At 43.1% G+C, this 25,820-nt stretch overlaps 1 protein-coding gene across 2 annotated transcripts; it reads right to left on the reverse strand.

The window, feature by feature from the left end:
* Positions 1-423: 423 nt before the first annotated feature.
* Positions 424-15,658, reverse strand: wnt4 (wingless-type MMTV integration site family, member 4). 2 transcript variants are annotated; one of them, XM_079579319.1, is made up of 6 exons: positions 15,181-15,658; positions 4,166-4,247; positions 3,835-3,988; positions 2,234-2,365; positions 2,016-2,158; positions 424-1,451 (listed from the first exon to the last, which is right to left on the reverse strand). In XM_079579319.1, the coding sequence occupies exons 1-6, from the start codon at positions 15,360-15,362 to the stop codon at positions 981-983; spliced, it is 1,164 nt and encodes a 387-aa protein (XP_079435445.1). In that variant the 5' UTR covers positions 15,363-15,658; the 3' UTR covers positions 424-980. The 2 variants fall into 2 exon arrangements, with proteins under 2 accessions (XP_079435445.1, XP_079435444.1); XM_079579318.1 differs by having other exon boundaries at positions 2,016-2,365.
* Positions 15,659-25,820: the final 10,162 nt, after the last annotated feature.

Raw genomic sequence — 25,820 nt, forward strand, 5'->3', positions numbered from 1 at the left:
TGAATGAACAAAAGAAACCTCTTCAGTCTTTGTCAGTTATACCTATAAGGAGGCTGATGCAAATTCTGCCTTAGTATTCTGTCAAATGCAGATTTTGACACTCAGCAAAAGAGTAAATTGTTATTAATTAGTGTCTCTATTGGTTTGACCGGACGAAAACTGGCCAATGCCCAAGTTGTACCAGAGTCTCTCAGCTTTCCATCAATCTAACTCATCCTGTAAAACGTTTCATTGTCTTTGTTGTTTTCAGAAGCGTCTTATTTAGATCAACTAAAGACACATGTTTTGCGTCTCTGTGACTAACTACACCTACTCCTCACTATTTTCCCAACTTTTTTAATTGGATTTGTAGCTATTATATGTAGTGGAGTTCTGGCTTTTTGTCTTAGGTGTAGATGCCAAACCTTGTGTGTGTGTGTGTGTGTTTGTATTAAAAAAAAAGTGGAGCAGCATCAGGGCAAATGGGACAAAAAAAATAAACACTTGAACAAACTCATTCATCAGTCAGTCATGAAACTGGATGCAAATGGCATTCAGTTGCTCCTCGTCGTCAGAGCCTGTATGGTTCAGACTCAGTGCTCCCTTTCGAACATCCCAAAGCAGCAGCATAGAGGGCGACAGACCATCCTCTCATACCTCCCCCGGCGCCCCCAACATGTTCTGTCTATCCCTTATCAGGGCCGTGTGTCTGTGTCCTTCCTCACTCTCCACGAATAAGTTAAACAATACAAAAATACGTAGCATCATCAATGACACACCAATGTGAGAGTGGTGGAAGACACAACATGAGTGAAGCTCAGGAGAAACAATGTTCGAGTTGCGTCAGACAAACCACATGCGATTCCAGGCAGAGCGATAGGCTGGTCTGGGTCTGTGTGCAGAGGGGGAGTGCATTTCCACACATGCTGCCCGCTCTCTTTGCCTGTAAAGGAGCGGGGCTGTGTGGCGTTTGGTTTGCTCATGAACGCTGTCTCCTTCTATCACCGACATGTGTGAACCTCCACCGTTCTGCGACACTGTTTGCACTTGACATAACAGCACCAGTGAAATTTACAGCTGCACCTGTCCACCACCTCCACCTCCTGAGTCTGGAAGCCCCGCCCACAACACATGAGTTCACAGCCATCAATGGCTTTGGACGTTCTGTTGCACTGGCGGCCCACAGTACCCAGCATGCCTGGCGTGCGCGGGTCATAGTCGCAGAAGTCTGGACTGGGCTCTAGGTAGACCAGGTCCTCATCTGTGTGAGGTTTGAACTGGGTGTTCCGTGGCATCAGGACCTTTGCAGAGCCCACTTTGCGTTGCTCCACCTCAGTGGCCCCATCGAACTTCTCTTTAATAATGTTGCCCACTTTTCGGAATGGGGGCATGGCCTTCCAGCAGGTCTTGACCTCACAGGAGCCAGACACGCCGTGGCATTTGCACTCCACTCGCATGTGGGACAGGATGGCCTGGAGAGAAGACACACGGTTATCAACAACAACACTAAAGTACACACACTAAAGGCCATACTGCCTTTGCTACGCCTGATCCTGTCAGACCTGGGAAGCTAAGCAGGGAACGGCCTGTCCGGTACTTGGATGACAGACCGTTTGGAAACACCAGGAAGCCTGGGTGAATGTAGTGAGTGAGTGGTTGGAGGTGGTTGGAGGGGCCACTGGCGCAGACTGGTTGCCTCGCTTCCGTCTACTCCAGGGCAGCTGTGGCTACAATACTAGCTTGCCACCACTGAGTATGGAGTGGATGAATAATGCAATGTAAAAGCTTCTTTGAGTGTCCAGAAAAGCGCTATATAAAACCAATGCATTATTATTATTATTATTATTATTATTATTATTACATTGTATATACTCCTTACTCTAATTTAGATCATGGAGTAGGATTATTATTGTCTTTTGTTGTCACAAAAGTAAAGATTAAATACACTTAAACAGTTGTATTATGATGGACATTACAACACATTTCCTAAAGTGTGGCACATGATTTTGACAGAAGTGGGTGACAACATGGTTTACCTTTCTCCCAGCCTCATTGTTGTGCAGGTTCATGAGAGCCCGACTAGATGACTGGCCTTTACCCCTCTCCCTCACATCCACGAAGGACTGCGAGAAGGCCACTCCGTAGGCGATGTTGTCACTGCAGCCGGACCACTGGAAGCCTGTGGGAGACACGCCGTGGTGACACTTGTGTGAGCTTGACTGTGCTCTGTGTGTAAAGTGTGGCGCAGACGTACCCTCTGGACTGACTCCGTGCACATTGTGGTCACAGCCGCATTTTTCCAGCTCCCCACTGCTGCAGGCCCGGGTGACCGCAAACGCCACACTGGCTGCTGAGATGGCATACACAAAGGCTGCCTCTCGGGTGCCTAACACACACATGGCACAAGCAGACAACATGAACAGCAACATACAGTGAGGCTCATAAAGAGTGCATTAAGCTCCGGGGTCAGGCAAATAAGATCCCAATGTTTATTCAGGGGAGGTTTAATAAGGGACGGTTTATGTCAAACGCTTTCTAACTGCAGCGGAGATTGACGATACTATTAAAAGTCTTCAGAACATTGAGTGATATTGTGGGAAAAGAATAGTTCACAACCATTTTGCCTGGAAAGTACCATTTTTATTTACCTTTGATTTAAATAATTTAGCCGGAATCTTTTAAACTTTTAAATTGCATGATCACTTCATAATCAGGCTAAGTGGATTATTCACCGTAATAATCTCAATTTCACCAGGTGGTTCTCAAATGGGGGTCCGGGGACCACTGGTGTAACGGAGGGTGCTCCTGATCATTGTTTAATTTATGAGTTATTATTGTTTTTTGTTCTCCTTCGGGTTTGTCCTTTATCCTTTTTTTTTTTTTAAATCTAGTTCAATTTTATGAATTCTTAGATGGTTTCAAAGGGCTATATGCACATGAGCGTCACGTGACTTCCAAGTGTATCCTCAGGAGGCGCTGCTCTCCCTGTCCCATTATTTGGGACATCATTATCTTGTCCGAAAAAAATAAAGCTCAAGATTACATGGTGGTAGGGAGTTACTGGTGGACAGACACCAGCATCACTTTAAATACATTGCGTCAGGAGCAAACAATTCACTGGAGGAAACTTCCTGCTCATCACATGTTTTTGTCTTGAAGCTAACAGCTAACGGTAAATGAGCTGCAAATTAGCACTAGCTAAAAGCTCTTCATGCATCGCATAAGCTGCAAATAGAGTTTGGGAATGCGACGTCATATCGCTAAGCATTATGGGATTAGCAGCAATTGTAAACTAATGGAGATTTTAAAAGTTAAAATACTGGAGTTATTCTTCACATTCAAACACTTGGACACCACAGTGTGTTAGATGTATTTACCAGCAGTAACTCAGCAGCTAACGCCGTTGTTCCACTGCTTTTTTCTCCACTTTTTATACTGTTTTTAGCTAATGTAAGTCAATGGCAATGTATGCTAACAGCTGCAAAGATGGCGTATCTCCATGGTAACTATGGAATTGTAGCTATGTTGATTGTATTGTCTCTGAAAAATAAATAAATAAAATAAACATTTATAAAAATTAGCATAGCATTAATATTTTAACATGCTCAAACATAATGGGCCTGTCTTTAATACTTTTTAGTTGTTGAATTTTTGTGTGTTTTTTTTTTATTCCTAGTCTTCCTCAATGAACACAGACGTTTCCTGCCTTCGAGTATTTACATCCGACGTAATGTTTTTAACACGCAGCCAGTGACTTCCCATCAGTATCTCACTATCCACCTCCGGATCGCACTCAGAAACCATTTCTGGGCTAAACGGTGAGGACCTTCCCTTAGGAGCATCTTTTTATCTTACCTTGTGTGACCACTTTGCCGAACACGGGCATGCTCTCCAGGGTGGAGCAGTTCCACCTGCGGTTTCGGAACTGATACTGGCACTCGTCGATGGCCAGCTGTGCTCCTCGCCTCACCGCGTCCATCACCTCCACACTGCGCTTACAGATCTGCACCTGGCCAACAGGGGGCAGCAGGTAAGTTACACGGCTGTCATTACGACCAAACGAATTACCTCCAATCCCAATACCTCAAGGGGCAGCATTGAATCGAACAGAACAATGTAAAAATAAATGTGTATTTGAGTGGCTTAGTGGCTTGCCTTGAGTGAATAAGTGGTTATAAGTTGGTACCTGTCTCTGTATCAGGCCTCGTAACCTCTCACACGTCTCTTCGTCCCTGATGCTTCCCACTGACGACAGTTTGGCGAGGTACCTGCAGAAACACAGAGACAACGTGGGCTTAATTAATGAATCACATGGGTGGTTGAACTGCCAGCTTTGTGATCACATTACAGTGGGCTCCCAGGGCTTGAACATGTGCTGAGAAGGGACGGAGTTCCTGATGTGTCTGATTTAGTTCTGCTGCTTTGGAAATGTTGGGACAAACAAGAGTTGTGACACATGTCTGATGTTAGTGACTGTGAAGAGGCACCGTGAGGCAAATGCTGTTGTGATATTGGGCTACAAAAGCAAATTCAATTGGAAGAGTTGATACAAAATATACAGACAGACACACACACACACACTGGCTGGTTCTCAGGACGAAGAGTAGGGGATGTTCTGGAGAGACAGAAAAAGCTCTTATCACACAGCACGTCTGGGCCAGACAGGTCAGCTCACCTCACTTCAGTCATATCTCTTCTATCAGCATCCCCATCCCTGCTTATTGTACCAGGACAGGTGGACTTTTGAGAAACACATGCCAAAGCACTTGCTCAGTTGAATACCAAAGTGCATTTGTCCAGAAGTTGTAGACTTGTGGAGACAATCAGACACACCAGCGCTGTTGTGCTGAGTCAAAGAGCTTCTGCTTTCCTCGCACCCTCTCATCTCCAGCTCTCAGCGTTAGATACTGGCCTCCTTAAGCACTTCCCGCTCAGACAGTGTGGTTATTCATCACTCATCGCTGTGATAACACTCCTTTATGGCACTCACTGAGTTGAACACATCCACAGTGACCTCACTGTCTCATTATTTTTACTTAAGCCACTTACAGTCTTTGATCCTCGACACAATTATCCACATTAGTAGCATGTTAAAACATGTCACAAACTAAAGGCAAAACAAAGCAAAGCACACAAAAGGTTTTGTTGTTTTCTTTGTTTCATCTCAACAGGCAGAAACTGTAGTAATACATAAATAGTTGATATAGTAGTTGACAATAATGCTTCAATGTTCATCATCAATTATCCCTTAAGAAAAACATTTGTAAGACGAAAAGTGAAAGCTTTCTCAAGTGTCTGGCAAAGTGTCACAAGCAGCATAGGAAATACTTTAAAGATAAAGCAGGTAAACAATAAACCCTGGCTGACATTAGCATATTCAAATTCACTTTATTTATCCAATAGGGACTTCACTTGCAGAGGAAGTGTAGTTCGGACCCGGTAAAAACAGCACATGCACAGACATACATCACAATCAACATGTGAAATTCATTTTTGATCCTCTAATAGTCTCCATGGGCAGCCCTGAAGTGCAGGGCCTTTGTCTGGCTTGATACAGTACATGCCTGAGAAGAGTTACTTTGCTGTTGAATGTGACCTTGGGAGTTTGCCGCTTTTGAACCGCCCAACAGGGAGATTTTATAAATGCTTTGATATAGGTAAACAGCAACTGGCCAGTATTCCAAACAATGGCACAATCAGCCGGGGCGCGTCCCACTGACGAGCCCAACACTGACCCTGGACACTGCTCATAAACAACGGATAGTACGCACTCATTCAGGTGTGTGCATGGGAAAGACACTCTGTGGACCTTGGGCAAGGTTGTTTTATCTGTTCGACTGGCACAGCATTTCTCTCCATTTCCCAGATGCGGTTCACAAAAATACCTCAGCTACATTGGACATAGCGGCGCTCATCTCTCTGGCCCCTGATGATTGCGTGCTTAAATCCCAGGGGTCTAAGCCCGCTGGAGCCAGTGGAGTTGTGAAGGCTGCCATGTGTAATGCAACAATAACACAGCAGCCTGCAAACTCAACCCGGGCCAGGTGGAACGCTCCTTATACCTCCCAGCCAGACCCCCCCACGGCACCATGGGGGCTCAGAGGGAAGGCTTTTCCAAACAGCGATGAGACTGCTGCAACAATGAGGCTATAAGGAGATGTAAGGGTATCATTTTAGAGATGTTTTCCATAAACACAGCAATGTTTCAGTAAATTCACACATACACCACACGTTCACTGAAATAGGAAAACATACATTTGTAATACTAGACAATATTGCCTATTACAGTAGAGAATGGGTAAACACATAAAATGTGCGATATGGAGCTCATTCTCTTGATCACACTTGAGAATACAGAAACAGACAGTATCCTGGACCAGACTGGTGCTACTGTGGTGTGTCCTTTGGCAAGACACTTTCCTCACTCTGCCAATGTATGAATGCAGTGAGAGACGGGATAATGGAGGTGGCCGGGGCTGATGGCGCAACTTCTGTCAGTCTGCCTCAGGGCAGCACTGGGTACAACAGTAAGTGGATGAGAAGCTGGCCAAGCTGGTAAATAGTTCAGTTCAAAATCAAAACATTATTATTATTATGGTGACAATGTTCTCTGTTGTGGATGCAAATTAATACATAAAACAATAAACCATAGCCTTCCCTCTTCTCTACGTAAACCAGTCCAACATGGTCAGACCAGAACAAACAGCAGGTTGGGTTCATACATATTGCTGGTTTGTTCATTGAACATCAGAAAACATTGTGTTGTCTCCAAATGGGCTTTTGCATAAAGATATATATCTGAAGTGATGGTTAAATTGTTAAAGTCGACAAAGACAAACCCAGTGGACTGAGTAACAAGATGAATTCATTCATTTCTATAGCATCTAAACGTGACAAAGTAAAGAACAGAGAATATTGTCCTGTTTGCTGTGGATAAATTGTCAGAAGAGTCCCGTACTGCAGATAATAAGCTGATTGGTTTACAGACAAACATGCGGCAGAGTATTTACTTGTAGCCTTCACTGACACAAATCACCATTGTCTAAAACAAGCGCCTCTCCTTTCCCAGCAGAGAGGTCACACATGTTTGTGATTCTCATTACTTTGGTCAAAACATCCCGGATTTCAGCTGCACCAACTCTCAGCATCACACGAGTTTTATCTCGCGAGTCGCAGCACAATTATCTTGGAACTCTTGTTGGACCAAGGCACCCTCAGACGTCACTGTGGGGTCTGGAATGAGGCTGTAGGTATTTTACAGACTACACAGTTGGACCATTGGGATAAATAATGTGCAGCTTGTAATCTGCTCACGTTAGTCTGCAGCCACATGTGAAATCAGTGCTCGTCAAAGGGAACGGAGTTTGTCCTAGAACCTCACTGAGGCTTCTCCAGTTTGTTCCCATTGTAGGCCTCACAATAATAGCAATAGACTCACAATGCTCCGAGCTTTTGATTCACTTTATGTGTCTTTCTCTTCTCTTTTTTGATCTTTTTGACTGTGCTAATATTAATTGTATATTCTAAATTATTAAAGGCAACTCAAAATGGCCTACAATGACAGTGACACTTTCAGATGAAGCACACATTTTCGAGAGCCTAAACCCAATACTTGACTTTGAGTCCCGACCTGGGAGAAAATACTGGCTCTTGAGAACATAATGACTGCAATATCCAAGTCCTAAATCTGTCGGATGACCCCAGTCCAACCTGAGTGCTCCATCCGTGGTACAACGCCTATTTTCATTTCTCTCATTGAGTGGAGGCAGCTGACAGTAATGTGCTTGAGAAAGTGTGTCAGCATCAATAAACTGCGGCAGCTTCCATCATCCAGTGTGTATTTACTATTTATATGAAAATATCCTGCCGTTTGCCTTTCCAACTCCGAGTCCACAGCCGCAGCACCCACTGAGGGCAAATATAGCGCGCACGGTCAACGCTGGACAGGACAGATACAGGCGACACTGCAGAGCTCAGGGGAGGACCTGCACTCCTGAGGCACAATGCTTTTTTCTTTCCACTAAAAGGGAAGCGAGGCGGTCGTGAGGGTTGACAGGAACAAACAGAGGACAGTGATGTGGAGTCACACAGCACCTTTTCAACACATTCATAAAGCGTGACCCAACCTAACCCTGTCGGCCCCTCTGCTGTGGTCACCTCTGTGTTATACCTGTGGCTGCCTGTAGAGGGCCCTGTGCACTCACTATATAAGTATGGATCTTATTGAGTTTTAACCATTGAGGTATTGTCAGCTATTGGACTGAATGCAAAATCACTGACACTTAAAGAACTGCTAACCCATGAACCAACTGTTTATGAAAATGACCCCAGAGTTTGAGATTTGTTCATTGCAACAACTCAAAATTAGATATGCTACAAGAAAATCCTGCATTTCTCTTAATGGAAATGTTCCATTATTTAGCAAGAAATCAAGCACAGGTGCAGTGGACAAAGTGTTATTAAGTCTTAGGGGGTGGCCATGGCTTTTAAGACAAAAGAAAAAAATATGCAATAAAAAAATGGTTGACAAAAATCAAATGGATGAAGACCTATAAGTATACAATGAATAAACCATTCATTTACCTTGATTAATCTCACTGGAAAAACAATCAATAATTTCTTTTTCGTAGCCCCCCCCCAAAAAAAACAACAACAAAAAAACGTTTTAAAGCAGTACTAAGTAACTTGTTTACCTTATTAAATCGTTTTCGTAGTCCCTCTGGGGGTAATACAAGTGTTAATGGGATGATTCGGAGGTCTTTCATCTCCTCCTGGTGTCTCTGGCCCGAAAACCACAATTGCAACTTCGCTCCCACCGGGTCAGAGGCCCCAATACACACTAATAGAATCACGAAGAAGAAGCTAGCAGGCTAGCAAGCAAAGCTAACTGCGGGCTAGTGCCACTTAAACAGTATTTACAGCCACGTTTGAGTGAAAAAAAAAAAATCTCCATTGGGTAATTGGATGTACAATATCCCTCTCTCCCATTGTCTTTTCTGTCAGTTTAGTGTTTACTCTCACGGACAATTAATGAATAAAAAATCGCAACGTGCTACGACACCTGCAGTGGCGCTTATGGCCTCAAGGAGCATGAGTTACATAGTACTGCTTTAAGAGACATGAATCGAATTATCGAACAGAGAAGAAAATGAAAAGTGCTACAGTGGACAGTGAAGGAGCAGGTGGGTAGCTGTCTCTGGGCATCCTGCGTCCTCACACTCTCCTACTTAGAAGTGTACTCCCTCCCCCCTTGCAAATGTTGCTGCATCTCTTTTTAGATGAATGAGTAAAAGTTAGCATAATAATAGTTACACAAGCATGGAGGCGCAGAGATGAGCATGGTCCTTGTGCATCATATTTCCAGAGAATATAGGTAAAGGCTTGTGCATACAGTGCCTGTGTGTCAGGGTATATTTATAAGCTGCTGGCTCCACTAGAGCTCATTTCCCCCTAAAAATAACACACTCTGCCAACACCACTGCCGCGCTCTGCCATCACGGACACACAAACACATAATCGGGCAAAACTCACCAAGAGTCATGACATTTATCTTTGGTCTGACATTACTGTGCAGATGCCAGAAAAAAGTCAATACATCATTAAATTGATGGTTTGTTTGTAACTCTCAGGTGTAGCGGACAACAATGAAAGTGCATTGTGCTGCTCTGTTGAACTAAGTGGAACTTGTTGGTGTAAACTGTAATTTTAGCGGTGTGTAATTGTGTCAAAATGAGTGTTGTTGCGTTCGGAAAATAGACTTTTAAAGCTTAGGAGAGAAAACCCTGTGGAATTCTTTATATTTGCCCACATTGGACTAACCAAGCAGTGTCCACATCAACAATTCCTAAGAACAGCTGTATCATTTTTTGTTTTAAAGTGACCAGCTGTGTCTTTGAATATAAGGTCAAGGCTCCTGCCACACAGCCAGAAGGTTCTGGGTTTGATCCCGGGCCTTTCTGAGAGGAGTTTGCTCTGGTTTCTCCAACCACTAAAAGCACAATAGGCCATTATCAATGAGCGTGTTTGTGAGTGAGTGTGTGGGACAACTAATGGGAATACTTCAGCCTAAACCCTTTGGGTCGTGTTGTCTACAAATAATGGAAATGTTTAATGTTTAAAAGAATGAAATAATAAACTACTACTACTACTACTACTCCTACTACTACTAATTGCCCAATTGGCGAGGCATGTTATAATGTGTGTTACCTTAATATGCACTGTCTTGACCAAATAAACAACCAAATAGAGAATGATAATGCTCTAATTTGTTAGTCACACTGGCTCCAGTCAAAACAACTCTTAAGTGTGAAAGTGAAAGTATGACAGTAAAGAGTGTTGGGGGCGAGATTTGGCAACAGCTCGCCTCGTATTGTGTTATTTACTGGCAGGATGACTATCACTGTAATACAATACAAGTGATGAATATTTGTTTAAAACTCACCAGAAGAACGACAGAGCATTCATTTAACATTCAAAGGTTCAATATTTGTGCTTTCTGAAAAATGTCCTTAGGTTTGGTGATGTTAAATACACCGCTGATACTGAAACAGGTGAACAGACCAGCACAATGCATTTGAGTAAGAAAAATAAAAGAAATTAATAGAGCTATTTATGCTATATTGAACCAGGATAAGGCAGTGAGGAATCAGAGCTGATCACCACTTTTGGAATTGAATGGCCACCTGGAAGTAAGCAGCTTTGTGATTGGTCATTTCTTCCTGGAGCAGGGCAGGGGTTTGTGGGACCAAGCTTTCCTTCACTCCTGTAACAGCATCAGAGAATGAAGTATCACTAAACTTGACCATTTTGCATTATATATTCATAGGTTTTAGATGGTGCAGAATTAGTTGCCATTGCCACAGTAGTAAGCATTTCTGTTCTCACTTCTGAAATGTTTATATAAGGTAAAGTTATGTGACTAAAAGCCATCAATAGGCCTAAAAAAATACACGTTGTGATTTTGAAAAGAAAAGCAAATAGAATGAAATAAGCTGTGACATAATTTAGTTTCAAATCAAAAGGCACTTGACAACCTTCTGCTTATGTGAATGCAGCCATGGCAGCAGACTGGCCCGAGTTAAAGCCCTGCCTGTGTGACAGGGTCAGAGCTGTCGGCAGGTCTGCTGCCTTCTCCTCACCTCGGCCTGTGCTCTATACTACAGCCGTCATCCCTGGGATTCTCAGTGGCTCCAAGTGTGTCATGCTCACTGTACACAGCAATGACAAAGAGGCTGGAAATAAAACAGCTTTACATCATTGTGTGTGCAAAGTGTGAGAGGCGCCAGTGCAGCGCGATGCCAAGGTCTGCTCTCTCTGGTTACCCATCAGCTGCCCTACAGCAGACTTCATAACATATACTGCACCTTCTATACACAAGCACACACTCCACGGGGACAATCAAAGAGTGGGAACAAGCACCACTTCATGGTGCTTGTTCCCACACATACATGCTTGTATCTACAGACATCGTTTCCAAGTGTGAACTCTTTTGTGACCTCAAATGTATAAATTTGTTACAACGCCCTTATCGCTAGGACTACATGTTATGAAGTTCAGCGCCTGTCCTGTTTGAAACATGGTCTGGGTCAATATGTATTTTTTCCTAAACTTTTTTTTTTTAAACAAACATCTCATAAAAGCATTTATTTGTAATTTCTTTCATTTGAAATAATCCTCTGGGGGTTGTTTGTTTCAACCTCATCTTATTCAGAGCCTTAAACATGCCTTTAAGACACTCATGTGGTTACATTAAGATTAAATCAAAAATATTTGAATATTACACATTTTTTTATTTTAAACATTGCGATGTATCAAAGATGAATATCAAATTACGCGCTGATGCCGTCACCGTTTATGAGGGCTGCAATTCAACCACTAATCTGAAGCGGTGAAGTTCAGTCCAGCGCTGCATTTATGGGCTCTTCACCTCTTTTGGCATTTGCTGATTAATTTCTTCACTTTGCATATGGAACAGTGGGGATATTTTCACCACAAGGCAGCTCTAGAAAATATTGGATGAGGTAAAGGGGACAGAGAATTCAAATCCTGTTCTCACAAAGCAGATACAAGTGAGGCCTCTTTGCATTCTTTATAGGGCTGGAGTGATCCCCTTTTGTCAAGAGGGGATACGTATCACGATACTCAGGGGCTGATCCGACGCATATCACGATACTCGGAGGCCGATCCGATGCATATCACGATACTCGGGGTCCGATCCGATACGTATCACGATACTCGGGGTCCGATCCGATATGTATCACGATACTTGGGATCCGATCCGATCCGTATCACGATACTCAGGAGCTGATCCAATACATATCGCGATACTCTAGGGCTGATCCAATACGTATCACGATACTCAGGGCCAGATCCGATATGTATTGCGATAGATGAAGTAATTATTGATAGGGTTAATATATTTACCTTAGAATGTGTACAAAGTCATGTGTCCAAAGTTTATAAATCAAATGAAGTGTTAAGATTGAAAAGTGCATTGACACAAAAAACAACAAAGTGCTGTGTAACTGCTACTGGAAAACAAAGCAGTGCAGGATAAAAAGGCCTCCAAACACATAGTATATAATATTGAAAATATTGTGATACTTGATAAAGTATCAATACTTGGTATTGCGATCCGATATTTTCTCCCAGCCCTACTACTTAATACATCAGGGCAGTAAGATTTGTGTTGTCACGAGCCGATTTCATCCCTGGTCGAGAGATGGAGAGCTGAGCCTCCCTGCAGTGGCCAAAACTCAGACTGAGTATGAGGATTGTATGTCATATAGAAAGGTGGGGCTAGGGATGCTACTGCAATATTTTTTTTTAGGAATTGACAATATTTCAGTATTTTGGAGTACTTTAACTAAAGGTGTATATCCATTGGAGGTACTTGTACTTCTCAAAAACATCCTCTGTTTTATAGTCAATACGTGGGGGTGGGGCTACAGTTCGTCACTTCCCTTCCACAGAACTAATTATTAAATCTGCTCCACCAGTGACGGCATAAACAAACACATACCAGCACATAACAGGAGCGAAGGAAGGCTGCCTAACCAGTCAGAGCAGGGCACCGACTCAGCACACAGCACTGGGGCAACAGTTAAACCTAAGAAATGATTTCAAAATAGTTTTGGACAAATGCATTGACTGTGCCATCGTCTCTCTTAGTTCCTTTATCTTAGTTCCTTCCACTTGTTGGTGCCCTGTTAAGCTTGGACGTTTAGAGATTCACTTGAAATGTCCTCTTCTAAAACAAGAATATATATGTGTATCCTTGTCATCTTAAAAAGACAACAAAAAACTAAAACAAAAAAAAACATTAAAAAAAAAAAAATCATCTGAATTCAAAACTTATGTTTCCATAAGTTTACAAAAATAAATAAATAATCATTTTGCAGTTTTCAGTTTGCTTGAGATTAGTCCCTTGTTATATTGCACAGGATACAGTAACGCTTTACAAGCTTCTCAAACCATTTTGAATCCATTTCTCTTCCTCTCCTCTCACTCTGTGCCACAGCTGCCCCAGGTCAACCTGCAGCATCGTGGATACAAGCAATCACACAATTACACAATCACACGATCACAATGAACACCACAACATTAAATCTCTCTACTATTTCTGAAGAAAGTGAATTGCATCCACTTTCTTCAGTCATAGCATATCTTTGTTGGAATGTCCTTCTAATCAAAGAGATTCAGAATATGGACAATCATAATTACTATATTGATTTAGTTCTTGTGGAAAAATCACAGCTGGCCTTGACTATGACAACACATCACCTATTTCAGTTCTCATGTGTCATGCCACCTTTTAAATGTGTTGAATGACTCAGCTGGGCCAAAGTAATTCATCTTGTTTGTTTTTTTACTGTATATATATGATCAGTGAACCCTATCCTGTTTGCATTCAAGCTCACAAATTAATCCAGGCCAACCCACAAAGTGAACACTAAATGTCAACAAAACATGTTACAAAAGTGATTTGCAATGCACTATACTGCAAACACGCATTAAAATCCACAAAACCCCACAATATATTAGTATCAGAATGTGGCCACGTTTATGAACACAGGGGACTCTAATAGAGTTTGGAAAAGAAAAGGATGTCCATCATTTGCTCTAAAGGTCCCTCTGCCGTGCAGCAATTTCTCTTTCTAACAACAACTGTCATATTTTGAGGAAAATACTTAGTGTACTTCTGTGTACAGTGCTCCTGACCGGCCTGGCAGCTCACAGCCTGCCCGTACATGCCTGCTGTTGCGCGCTGCTGCTGTCACCACGCCTTCAGCCCTAAACAGCCCCATTAGTGCACTCAGTGACAGTTCACACTACGCACAGTCTATGGCAACGCTCCCTGTACACTTCTGATCAGTCTGTCAGCAGTGTATCAGTCAAGACTGCAGTGTAAAAACATTAGGTAATCCGCGCGTAATGCCGTAAAAGAGCCACGTCTCAAAAACAGTAGGCTACAGGATGTTTAAGAACTACAGCTCTAGTAAAATGCCAATTTAGTTTAAGCTTTTGCTCTTGCGCCATCCAACTTTGGCACCATCATTGGCATCTTTGGAATACAGCAGGAGGGAAGCGCTCTCAATAGGAGTGACACTGCTTGTCACTTTATACAGGTCTGAGAAATGAACTGCGGCACAAAGTGGAGCGAAGCCCGCGAAGGAATGCGCAAACTCACCTAACCGCCTCTCACAGGCTGCCGGCAGAGCAGGCACGCACATGTGGCCAGTGCCCGGCCCAGGACTCACCGATAGGACTCACAGGAGGCACTGAGATAACGCTGAAATAACAAGTGGCACAATGTTGCCATCCTTCAGTCCTGGTCTCTTTGTAGTTTTATGTATATTCGTAGATTATAGTTCAGGGACTGAGTTCCCTTTGGGGCAGAAGAGGTTAATAGAACTTTGAATGATTTTTAAAACACAACGCGGCAATGGCAATTTTAAAGATGATACAACGTAAAACATGGTAAAGAATACAGTCTTTACACCATTGCAACATGTTGTAACATTCTTCAACAACCTTAAACATAATTACAAGCATGCAACAGGGTTTGTTTAGGGATTCCTTCAGTGATGCTGTAGCGCTAAGTCTGGAGAAAGTAGAGATTAAACATTAACTGCGCTGGAGGTCAGGGGTGACACCGGGAGGGGGCAGGTGAAGAGGAGGGAGAAGTGTAGACAAACTTACAGCCAGTTGCTGGCGTTGGCCGACAGAAGCGCAAAGCAGAGCATCAGGACGCAGCGTAACACATATTCCCTGGTCATGTCGGCACACGCGGAATAATCCTCAGCACAGAGGGTCTCCAAAGAAAAAGAACAACGGAAGGCTGTTAATCCATCACCCCGCATCCACGGACGTCCCGTGGACATGCAGTGGACACGCACGGGGAAGCGCTTCGCCTCCTTCGCACTCAGCTCCAAACCGCTCCACGCGCAAGGATGCGCTCGGACTTTGCTTGTGTGCACACTTGTTGCTTCCTCCTGAGGTTACAGAGATGCACGGCAGTCCACTCCTGTTGACTGTGAATTGACCCCCGCTTGTTATGTACAGGATTCACTCCCAGTGAATAATGAAACTATTCCTGTCAAAAGTTGTGCGCCTCACGCTGCTATCCGTGCGTCTGGCAACGCAGGAGCGTGTGTGAGCCTTTAGCAGAGCTTGAGCGAGGGGCGGTACGACACTGAGGTACGGCACAGAGAAGGATCAGGGATGAGGAGGCGGGTTCAATGCCCCGTACTCACTGCCAGTGTGTGTTTTAGAGCCCCCCTGGGAGGATGCAATAGCACAGCCATTCACTCCGGCCTCCACCTCCCTCCTCCCTCTTACTTACACACCGCTGTCATACACAGGCCAAATACTCTGCGGTCAGGGTGCTATTTAAAGGACTCCTGCCAAACGTGTGCAGATAGCAACAAATCACATGAAATATACCAAATGTGAGCCACGGCTGAATGATGGAGGGACATGGACATGACACATATAATGAGAATGGACTGTCCACCTCAAGAAATGTTCCCTGAAACAAAATATACTGTAGTATCAGGCTGAATTATTGGCAAAATGTGTAGGCAATACAGACAAATACAGAGGCAGATATTTCTGTTCTGATGTTCTGAACTCCCTTGCTACATAACCAACACAACTGAACGCAACACAACACATGATCTTTATTTGGATAGGCAGTGTTTTGAGACACTTTTGAGGGAATTAGATAAAAGGCTGTCAACAAGTCAAGTTTCAAATGTGCAACAAAATCACATATAGGCTTGATTATCGGTCAATCTTATAAAGTTAGCTCCTGCATTTACTGATGTAGGCTACACGTCGTTCATTGCCACTCTCCAGAGCCCGCCTAAGGCCCATGCACAGCGGCACGGCTCAGCTGCAGTTTCCTGCCAATAAAAGGAGAAGATGATTGTTCTAAAATGTTTTGAAATTTCCCCCCAAAATATTCTCATTCAATAGTCTGACGTGCAAAGCCTTGTTCGAAGGCAGAGACACAGTGCTGCACTTGAGTCTGATATCATTTCACTTACTGGGTTTTGGGGAACTGAGAGTGGATGGATTTCACAGTGTTGTAAAATTAGGATTGTTGCCATAGCAACAGATACGTAGTTTTCATGTGACATTTTTGGTGGTTTAAACACTATATGCAGAACGCTAATGGAAAACTTGCATGGAAGATTTCTGCTTTTGGGTACACTGAACTTAAAGGGTCTGTCCACCTGTGCTCACTATATATTCAAGTTAAACGAAAGTCAGAGAAGGAAAATGGCTGCCAGGTTAAAACAGTTTCTGAACCATCTGATTGTTGAGTACTAACCCCAAGCTCACTTGTGCCTGTTTAGTCAGTCAGTCAGTTAGTTAGTTAGTCCATTTCCCAAATAAGACAGTAAAAAAAAAGATACTAGATCCAATAAAAGCACAATAGTTTTCGGAGACAGTGATGACTACCTTTTGAATGGGGAAAGGCCTCAAAAAGTGGCATCAATAACAGGAAAAAGTCATCTGACGGAAAGGCATCTGTGCTGCTGGGACAGGACACTTCTAGATGTGCAGGAAGTGAAGCCTGGGCCCCAACACACATTTGCTCTGTTTGGTGTAGGTGAAGTAGATGAGATAAGGCACATTGATCCATAAGGAGTCAATTTCCTGAATGAACTGGGTAAAATGACAAGCAAATACTCTGTAAATCATCATAAAATAACACATAGGAGCAGTTACATACTGAAAATCATGTTGTGTACTTACATTTGGTACATTTGAAGGAACACACTCCTCAATGTCAAGTCGTATATTTAGGCTATTGATAAAGATGAAGGAGCCCTGCCGAGATACATAAACCTAACATAATCTAAGGCTGGCAAACACAACATAAATATATGGCAGAGACAAAACATAAACTAGGCTAAAATAACATTAATAGAAGATGAAGACTTGCAGGAATGAAATAAACAGCTTAATCCAAACTACTGAGGCAACAAACAAAAGGTCCTCAGGTCCTGATACTCATGCCAAGTATAAGGACCTGAGGACTTATACTTGGCCGGAGGAATCCTCGTGGCCGGAGGAATCCTCTTCATTATTCACCTGAAGATTCAATTCAAAAAAGCAGCTCAACCTTTCATTTTTCCAAAGTGTCAAATCCCCCTTAACATCTCAAAGTGCACACAATTCCCACCACATGCAAATTGCCACCGCCAAACCTGAGTGAAATTGAGCGAGACTCAAGTGGTTGAATTTTGCATTGCAGCGATTTTAAAACAGCTCTTTCCTTTTCTCCCGCCGTTACCGGTGACTACACAAGCCAACATCCATTTGGATACAAGTGATCAATGTAGGAAGCAATCAGGCACATAAATGTGACAGTGTGCCCTGCCGCATTACTGTAAGAACACATTTATTTTGGCTTTTTAAACTGAATGTGTCGAATGGGAAAATTGTAGAGGCAAGCAGTCAGGTTCGAGCTGGTCACTGAAGCACATCTGCAGCGAATGCATTATGACATGTTACACTTGGAAACTTAGAGGTAAAACAAAATAAATGAAAAATACATACAACAGAGCATCTTTGTGGGAGTAGTTCCCTATAAAATGCCCATCCAAATAGCAATTCAGTCAATTTTCTGTTTGGCAAATTTCTGCTTTGATGCACAGTTTGTGAGGAGTGTCATATGAGAAGTGTCATAGAAGTGAATGAGTGATCGATAGCCTTTATTACGGTAATGACAACAACAACCCAGTTTCTTCTACCACTCCTAGCACTGTTTGGTTGCGGTATACGTGACACGGTATGGTTTTTCACGTGTAGTCCATTACAAATGGACCCCAGTTATTGTGGGGGGCGTTCCCACGGATGCGCACGCTAGAATACACATGACTGAAGGAACAACAGAATCGTGATGAAAGGTTTTGCAAGCTGTGATGAGAACAATGTGACAAATAATGCCTTTTGGTTGGGTTTATGGAATTATTCAGAGGCACCAAGGCAAAAACTACAAGAAAAAGAATCTGCTGAAAGATGAGCTGTGAAGGTAAGCTACGTGCTGACGTTATGTGAAGGTAAAATTGTACTAACAGCGGCTAAATGCTATCATCGGCAAAATCACCTTTTTCAACAGCGCTTTGATGTTGTGAAATATTAAATCTGGATGAGCTGCCTGTTTTAGTGCCCGTTCTCGGCTCCTCTTGCCAATCCGAGACCAGCAGTCTGTTCGCGTCACGTTAGCATCAGTTCAGCGGCTCTTTGACCCAGGGGTGAGCTCGGCCCCAAAACGTGTACCTGGGAAGTGGGGACGCTTGCTAAAAGCTGCCTTTCCACAAGCAGGTGCGACTCAACCAAATGCCTGGTCAACCCTTTTCTACAACGGAGGTCAGGGTCAAACCGGTCTGACCAGGTATAAGTTTTGGGACTGATCTCTGGCTGTGGCCAAAGCACGCTGAATCGTACTAAAGTGACGTGAACAGACTACTGGCTGCAGATAGGCAAACAGGAGAGTGAACAGCCCTCACTATAACACGTAGGTCATACGGATTTAATATTTCACATCATACTGCTGTTCTAAAAGGGGATTTTGCTGATATTAGCATTTAGTCACTGATAGCGCAACTCTAGCTGGTGTTAGCATAACATTCATAGTTCGTATTTTAGCAGTTTCTCTTCTGTTTTATTACAGCTTGGTACCTCTGAATGATTCCAGGACCCCCACCAGAAGGCAGCATTTGTCCACATTTGTTCTCATTGCGGCTTACAAACATTTTAGTGACGATCTGTACAGCATGCTCCTCTGTGGGGGCTCTGCCCACAACAAATGCGGGTGCGTTGTCTTGTAGAAACAGAAGCGTGTGCTGGGTAGAGTCGATACGTGCACATAGATCACGGCGTGCGCGGTAGATCTGCGCTATATGGAACAATGCTGTAACAGGGTGGATAGGGAGGGTCAGTGGAAACGAGACATAAAACATGCTAGGTTGGTCCGTACAGGCACTGTCACAGCAGCTCCAGACGGTATTCCATTGTAGTCATATTTGTCACTATCATGTTTTGATTTTTGTTTGCATCTAAGTCAGTGCATATAAAACTGCAGCAGCACTCTATTCGTTGGGTCGCCGCCATGTCCTGACTGAGAAAGAGAAGGACTGCTTGTGTGGTCCAGCATCATATTGGGTATGATCCTAAAAATCACAAGAGATTTTACAGGCATTGTTTTTGTAATTGTCCAGGCTTGTACCCAAGAAACTGTTAACCTGTCAGTCCACCAGCTTTCCCCACATTTGGCCTGCCTACATGTAAACACTAATACTAAAATTCAGCGGGTTAATAGAAATATCTACAGTTAAAAGCTAATCCCAATCTTAACCACTTTATGTAGTTCATGTGGTTTTCCTTCATTGAGTAAAAGAGGAGGTTATTATTAAGCAATTCGCTCGGATGCCGCTTTTACACACTAATAATAATCAACATAAAATCTCCAAGGTCCACTCTATAGCCTACATTCATCCAGGCTTCGACATCATCGGGTAAATCCTGATCACTCAAAGTTCACAATGTTTGACGTCTAATGCTGACGGCTTTGCGAAAATACGTTGACTGGGCTACAGAATAAGTGTACAGCAGTAGCCAGCTTGCTAACTTTGCAGATACACAATATTTTAATCCCGCTTCCTTTATATTTATACGGTCACCAGAGCCTGACTCGAGACTCGCCACCTCAGCGACCCGGTGTCCCCACAGCAACAGCAAAGTCGTTCTCAGGAAGCATGACTTTTATTGCTGCGCTATTGCCACGGCAACATTTACTCTTTCTCTCAGCCACACTCAGACGTCTGTGCAGTGTGGGAGAAGTCACTTGTGCATTATGTGCTATGGTGGTCAAAATTAAAAGGTGCAGCAATCACAAATCATCCTGGCTTGCTTTAAGCTACAAACTGAAGACACAAAATGGAAAGCCCTACAATTTAGTCACTGATCTTGAATTAGAAGCTGCATTCACGCTAATTTGAACTTAACTGGGGGGAGATGCTGGGATCTGGTATAGCAGATTTTGACCAAAGACAATCATTTCATGGCAACTGAACACTGCTTTGTTTTTGCCCTAGAATTTAGCAACCCAGAGTGTGGGGCACATATCTTCATCCTTAAAGGAACAGGCCACCATTTTTTCATACTGAGATTTGTTCTTACCTGAGCCTAGACAAGTTGATACGCACCTGTCTTGTCTTTGTGCATGCCCTCAGTCACACAAAACGACCAAAGATGTTGTTAGCATTTGGCCTCTCCCCCAGCAAGAACATATCTCGTGTATGTAAAAACGGTGGCCTGTTCCTTTAAGCAGCACACAAACAATTGAAAACAAACTACTTTTACACCATGCAATGTTTTTATAACTGTGGAAAAATCAACATGGGTTATAAGAAGAATTAATCTATCTTGTATCTTAAAACACTGGTAGGCTATAGCTTGAAATAATTATTATAATGTTAATAATAAAATTGCAACATTTAACCTGTCACATTAGGGCTAGGTTTAGGATTCGAGTTAGGGTTAGCAATTGTGCATATCCAGCGTATTGACTTGAGACCTTTCAGCCTTTATGCCAGCGTGATGCCTGATTTGAAAACTATGTGCAAGATCTGAGTGAGAGAAACACAACTTACATCACATTTGCCGTTCCTAACCCTAACCCTAATCATAACCCTAGCCCTAACCCTAACACTAAAGAACTTTATTCGGACACAAGGTCACTCAAAGTGCTTTACAGAATACAGGAATGCATTAGAAGAAGGCTAATATGTAAAATCAGTAAATTAAAAGCGATGAGTGCAGATAAATCACCTACGGATGTCATCACTAACCGTTCTCAGCCTGGATTTGAACCTTGTCATAATTGAAGTATGTTCCTGAATTTAGCTGGACAAAACTGACCCGCAGCCTCACTGTATTTAGTCCTGGCTCTGGGAACCAGCAGGAGATGACATGACCAAACAAAAAAAGACATCCTCCAAAATGTAAATGGTCTTTTTTTAGGGTTAGGCTTTAGGTTAGGGTTAAGGTTTGGGGAAGGCCATGAATAAGCATGTCATTAACGGTCCACTAGTATAGATCATAGTATAATAAGCAGCTTATTGATACATTTACAAGCCTGTTATTCATAGCCAATAATTACTAATGCTTATTAATACTTATGGCCCTATATCTCATTTACCTGACATTTACCTTATTATTCCAAACGTATTTGTAATATTCCTATTCTTCATATCGTTTTATGGCACATTTCACAACTTGCAGGGTCACTTTTCAGGATGACCTTCACAGAAATGCTATAACACTCACCCATGAGTTCATGAAATTGATACAAATGCTTTGTATTTAGATGGACAGTGTTTTCCCACAAAATGTCTGAGTTTACTCTATCAAAGGAGGACACACACACAAATAAAATCAGTTATAGTGCCTTTAAGCGTTACCAATGTCTCCTTAGTGAAACCTCCTAGTTACATGATCTAAGGGATCCGCATTTCCCCCCATAGTCTCAAAAAACATAACATAAGAGCTAAGGACGCAAACCTTACAGGAAGTCTTGATGTCGTGAAGATTGTTCCATTATCTTCTACAAATGCAATTCTTTCTCATTGAACTTCAAAAACGCAGACACAACCTAATCTTTCCATCTGACAGAGCCCTTTGTCACACCTCATTTACCCATCTTTTCATTTCTAACTGTTTAAACATAATTATTGTAGCAGTGACAGCCACATAATGGACCCGGAAAGGTCTCTCACATGCACCACTTTTTAATCACAGTTTAATTGCTACCCTGCAGTGACAGCAGAAGCACCTCCCTGAGCGCAGAAGAGAGAAGAGAGAGCGCCTTGCGTTATTATCAGTTCGGCACTAAATCGATAGTTACTGATTAGCTCGGGCTGTTGGGGGGGTCAAATGGCCTTTAACCCCTTTCTCCTTCACTTTGTTTCCCTTCATCATGCTCCCCTTGTCTGGAGAGTGCAGGTTTAGGGGCCGAGTCAGAGCAGTTTAGGTGTGTGTTTGTGTGTGTGTGTGTGTGTGTGTGTGTGTGTGTGTGTGTGTGTGTGTGTGTATGTGTGTGTGTGCGTGCGTGCGAGGTGTCACGAGGTTAGGCCGGTAAATGAACAGCTGAGAGCAGCGATTGAGTGCGTATAAAAGCCGCCCAACTGTCATAACAAAGACACAGTGACAGCAGGCCACGTCGAGACAAAGAGGAGACCGCTGCCCCCCAAACCAAAAGACCTCTGGATACACACACACACACACACACAGACCCGCACCGGCCTTACAATGGCACACAGCACAGGACCCTGAGCACTGGGGTCGGGCAGGAACAGTGAATGGGCCAGAGGGGAGCCATCGCTAAGCCTGTTAGGGGCACAAGAACAGAGAGTGGGCCAATGCGTGCTGCAGTGTTTTTCCAAGCAAAATGCCCATCACTGTTGTGTGTTTGCTTGTTTCAGAAATCAAATGTACAGGAGTGAAAAAAGTAGTTTGTTTATGTTTTTTTATTTTTTATTTGCTTGATCAAATAAACTACAGATACTAAACTGTGGTATCCTGGCATCCAGAATGATACCCCTCTGTATGTTTTATACACGGGGATATCAGTCTGGGGCCTGGGCAGGACACCTTTGTTTGCGGCTGCTGCCAAACGGATCCGTGTCATCAGATTAGGTTTTTTTTGCGGTCATGTGTTGCTTGTGAGCAGCGTCACTCCCTTAATGATGCTCAGGAGAGTGAGAGCTTTTTGCCAGTCGGCGGGAAATTACCAAAAACAGAGGGACCCTGCCTATAGAAGGATTGGACAAGAAGAACTGAAGCTCCAACCAGAACTAGACGTTCTGCGATCTTGGCCCATCTGCTGAGGGACTCCCTTCGGCCGTGGGTCTCTATAGCTTGTCCCTCCATGGGAGTGGATCTCTCCTTCTGTGGTTCTCCCCAAGGTTTACTTTTTCTCCCACTGGGTCTTTAACTTTTTTTATTTACCTGAACTTTCCATTGTCTTGTATACTGTGTTGTTTCATAGTTTTAATGTTTGTACAAAACCATTGATTGACTGATTGAAAAACACATCGACAGAAAGTGACTTTTGTGATTCCAAAGCCTGTTTACTTCACTCCCTGTTTGCTTGTGTATGTTGAGCTCTAGAAATATAGTTGAGGCCGACTCTACCCAGACTCAGTCACTGGGACAGCGGTCGGTCTGGATCTTTCCAGGCAAGAACTGTGGGACACAGTAGTTGAGTTGTAGCGCGTATGCAGGATGACCTGTCAGCATTCTCCACATCCAGGCCACGCTCCTGTCACAAAATCACAATTTGAACTGTAACATTTTTTTTTTTTTTTACTTTGTCTAGATGATAACGCAATTCACTTAAAGATTTCATTTAGATTTCTCAAAAAGAAAAAAATATATGCAGTATACGTCCATTATAGTTATATATATACTGTATATGGTATATCGTGACATCATGAAGAACTAACAGTTTGTCCTCAGATAAGCATAATCTCAGGAGGAACAAACTGTGTTGTTGTGTAGTTGACATTAACACTACTAGATTGGTGGTTTTGATGGATAAAGAAATGTGTTATGTTCGCCACTGGTTCTGGATAAAAACAACAGATCACATTGTATCTTTGAACATTGTTAACTCTCAGATAGGACACTGTTCCTGGCACATTCCTCATATTTTATTATTGTGACGTAAAAACACTCTTAGGTCAAGATCTCAACCTGCACACGCAATCAATCACAGTCAATGTTTTATCACAGTTTCAGTCAACCACGAAGTATTCATCTCAGTGGACATCTTCCAAATATTGTCGACTGGGCTGTGTTGGTTGAGTTGGGGTCGTTTTGTTCCTGTGTTCAGTACAACAGTCTTACATCCCAGCACGAAGCTCCTGAAGATACAAGCAAATTCAAACCTGTTACTGAAAGTTTCTGGCTCACTTGAAGTTGAAGCCCTTTTCCTCTTTGTTGTGAGTGATAACATTTCATCACCCCTGTGTCTCGTGAAGTGTCCGGGGGGTGACCCAAAGGCTGAATGTGGCCCCTCCATCCTATTAGGATCCCATTAATGACTCTTTTCTTCTGAGCTGAGCAGCGTGATGTTTGAGAGGCATTGAGCCCGCTGTCACCCATTCACCCCCCCACCCCTTCCCCACCTCTGCGGCTCCTGCCTCCCATCCACCTGCTGTGGCTTTGTCTGTGGCTTTGGGAGAGCTTTGGCTTTCTGACCACACACTCCGGCTCGGTGGCGTCCGCAGAGGAGCTGGCACGAGCACTGGAAACAGGAGCGGCAGATTCTCCCCGCCGCTCGCCGGGCTGTGGGCAGAGAGAGGCCACAGAGCAGGGCCTCTGACCATACCGACACCATAAAGTCTGCATGCACATTATTTCAGTTATGATTGCAGTGCTTTGGCCGGTCCAGCAGCACACTTTATGGATGGGAGTGAGGAATTCTCCCACGTCCTACAAAAACAGAGCAAAGACGTCAGGCACAGTAATCAGGGCAAGTCTGCATGAGTAGAATACGTGTGTGGAAGTAGTAAATGGTAACGATACATGGTCACATTTATATCGGCGTTAAAGGAACAGGCCACCGTTTTTTCCATACTGAGATTCTTACCTGAGCTTAGATGAGTTGATGCATCCACGTTTTCCCTATTTAAATACGGTTAAAATTAAACATCGAATTAAACATTGTCGATTTCCTAAGCGGATAAAAGGGGTTCTATATTGTGAGGCGTAATAACACCTTGGGAGCACTTTGACGTCCGCGCAGTAAAACTGGGAAAATGTGGAAGAGCTCGGTCGCTTCTAACTTCACCCCGTTTGGCCCCATAGAGGAGAGGAGGAGAAGCTAAATGCTAACAACATCTTTGGTCTTTTTGCGTGTCTGAGCACACGTGTAAAGACCAGACAGGTACGCATCAACTCATCTAAGCTCAGGTAAGAACATATCTCAGTATGGAAAAACGGTGGACAGTTTCTTTATTGTCATCGACTACAATATTTCATATATCATTTTAGTCAATGTATAGTTTTTGCGGTCTAAAACTAAATTAAAAGTTGTTTATGTTGTTGTTCATGAGACTAAAACTATGACTAAAATGTGAATGAAAAGAAGAGGCTAAAATGCTCTTAATTAACTTCCAGTTGGAAAGAGCTTCATATCATTTAAATTCACTGCCAAAGGAACAGGTCTGTGCTTTATTCTTGTGGTAGAAGCTCCATGATGACCTTGCTTAAATATGATTATAATAAAGATTCTAAATGCTTACAGAGGCAATGACCAG

This window comes from Gobius niger (assembly GCF_951799975.1).
Source record: "Gobius niger genome assembly, chromosome: 20".
In the NCBI taxonomy this organism is placed as follows: domain Eukaryota; kingdom Metazoa; phylum Chordata; class Actinopteri; order Gobiiformes; family Gobiidae; genus Gobius; species Gobius niger.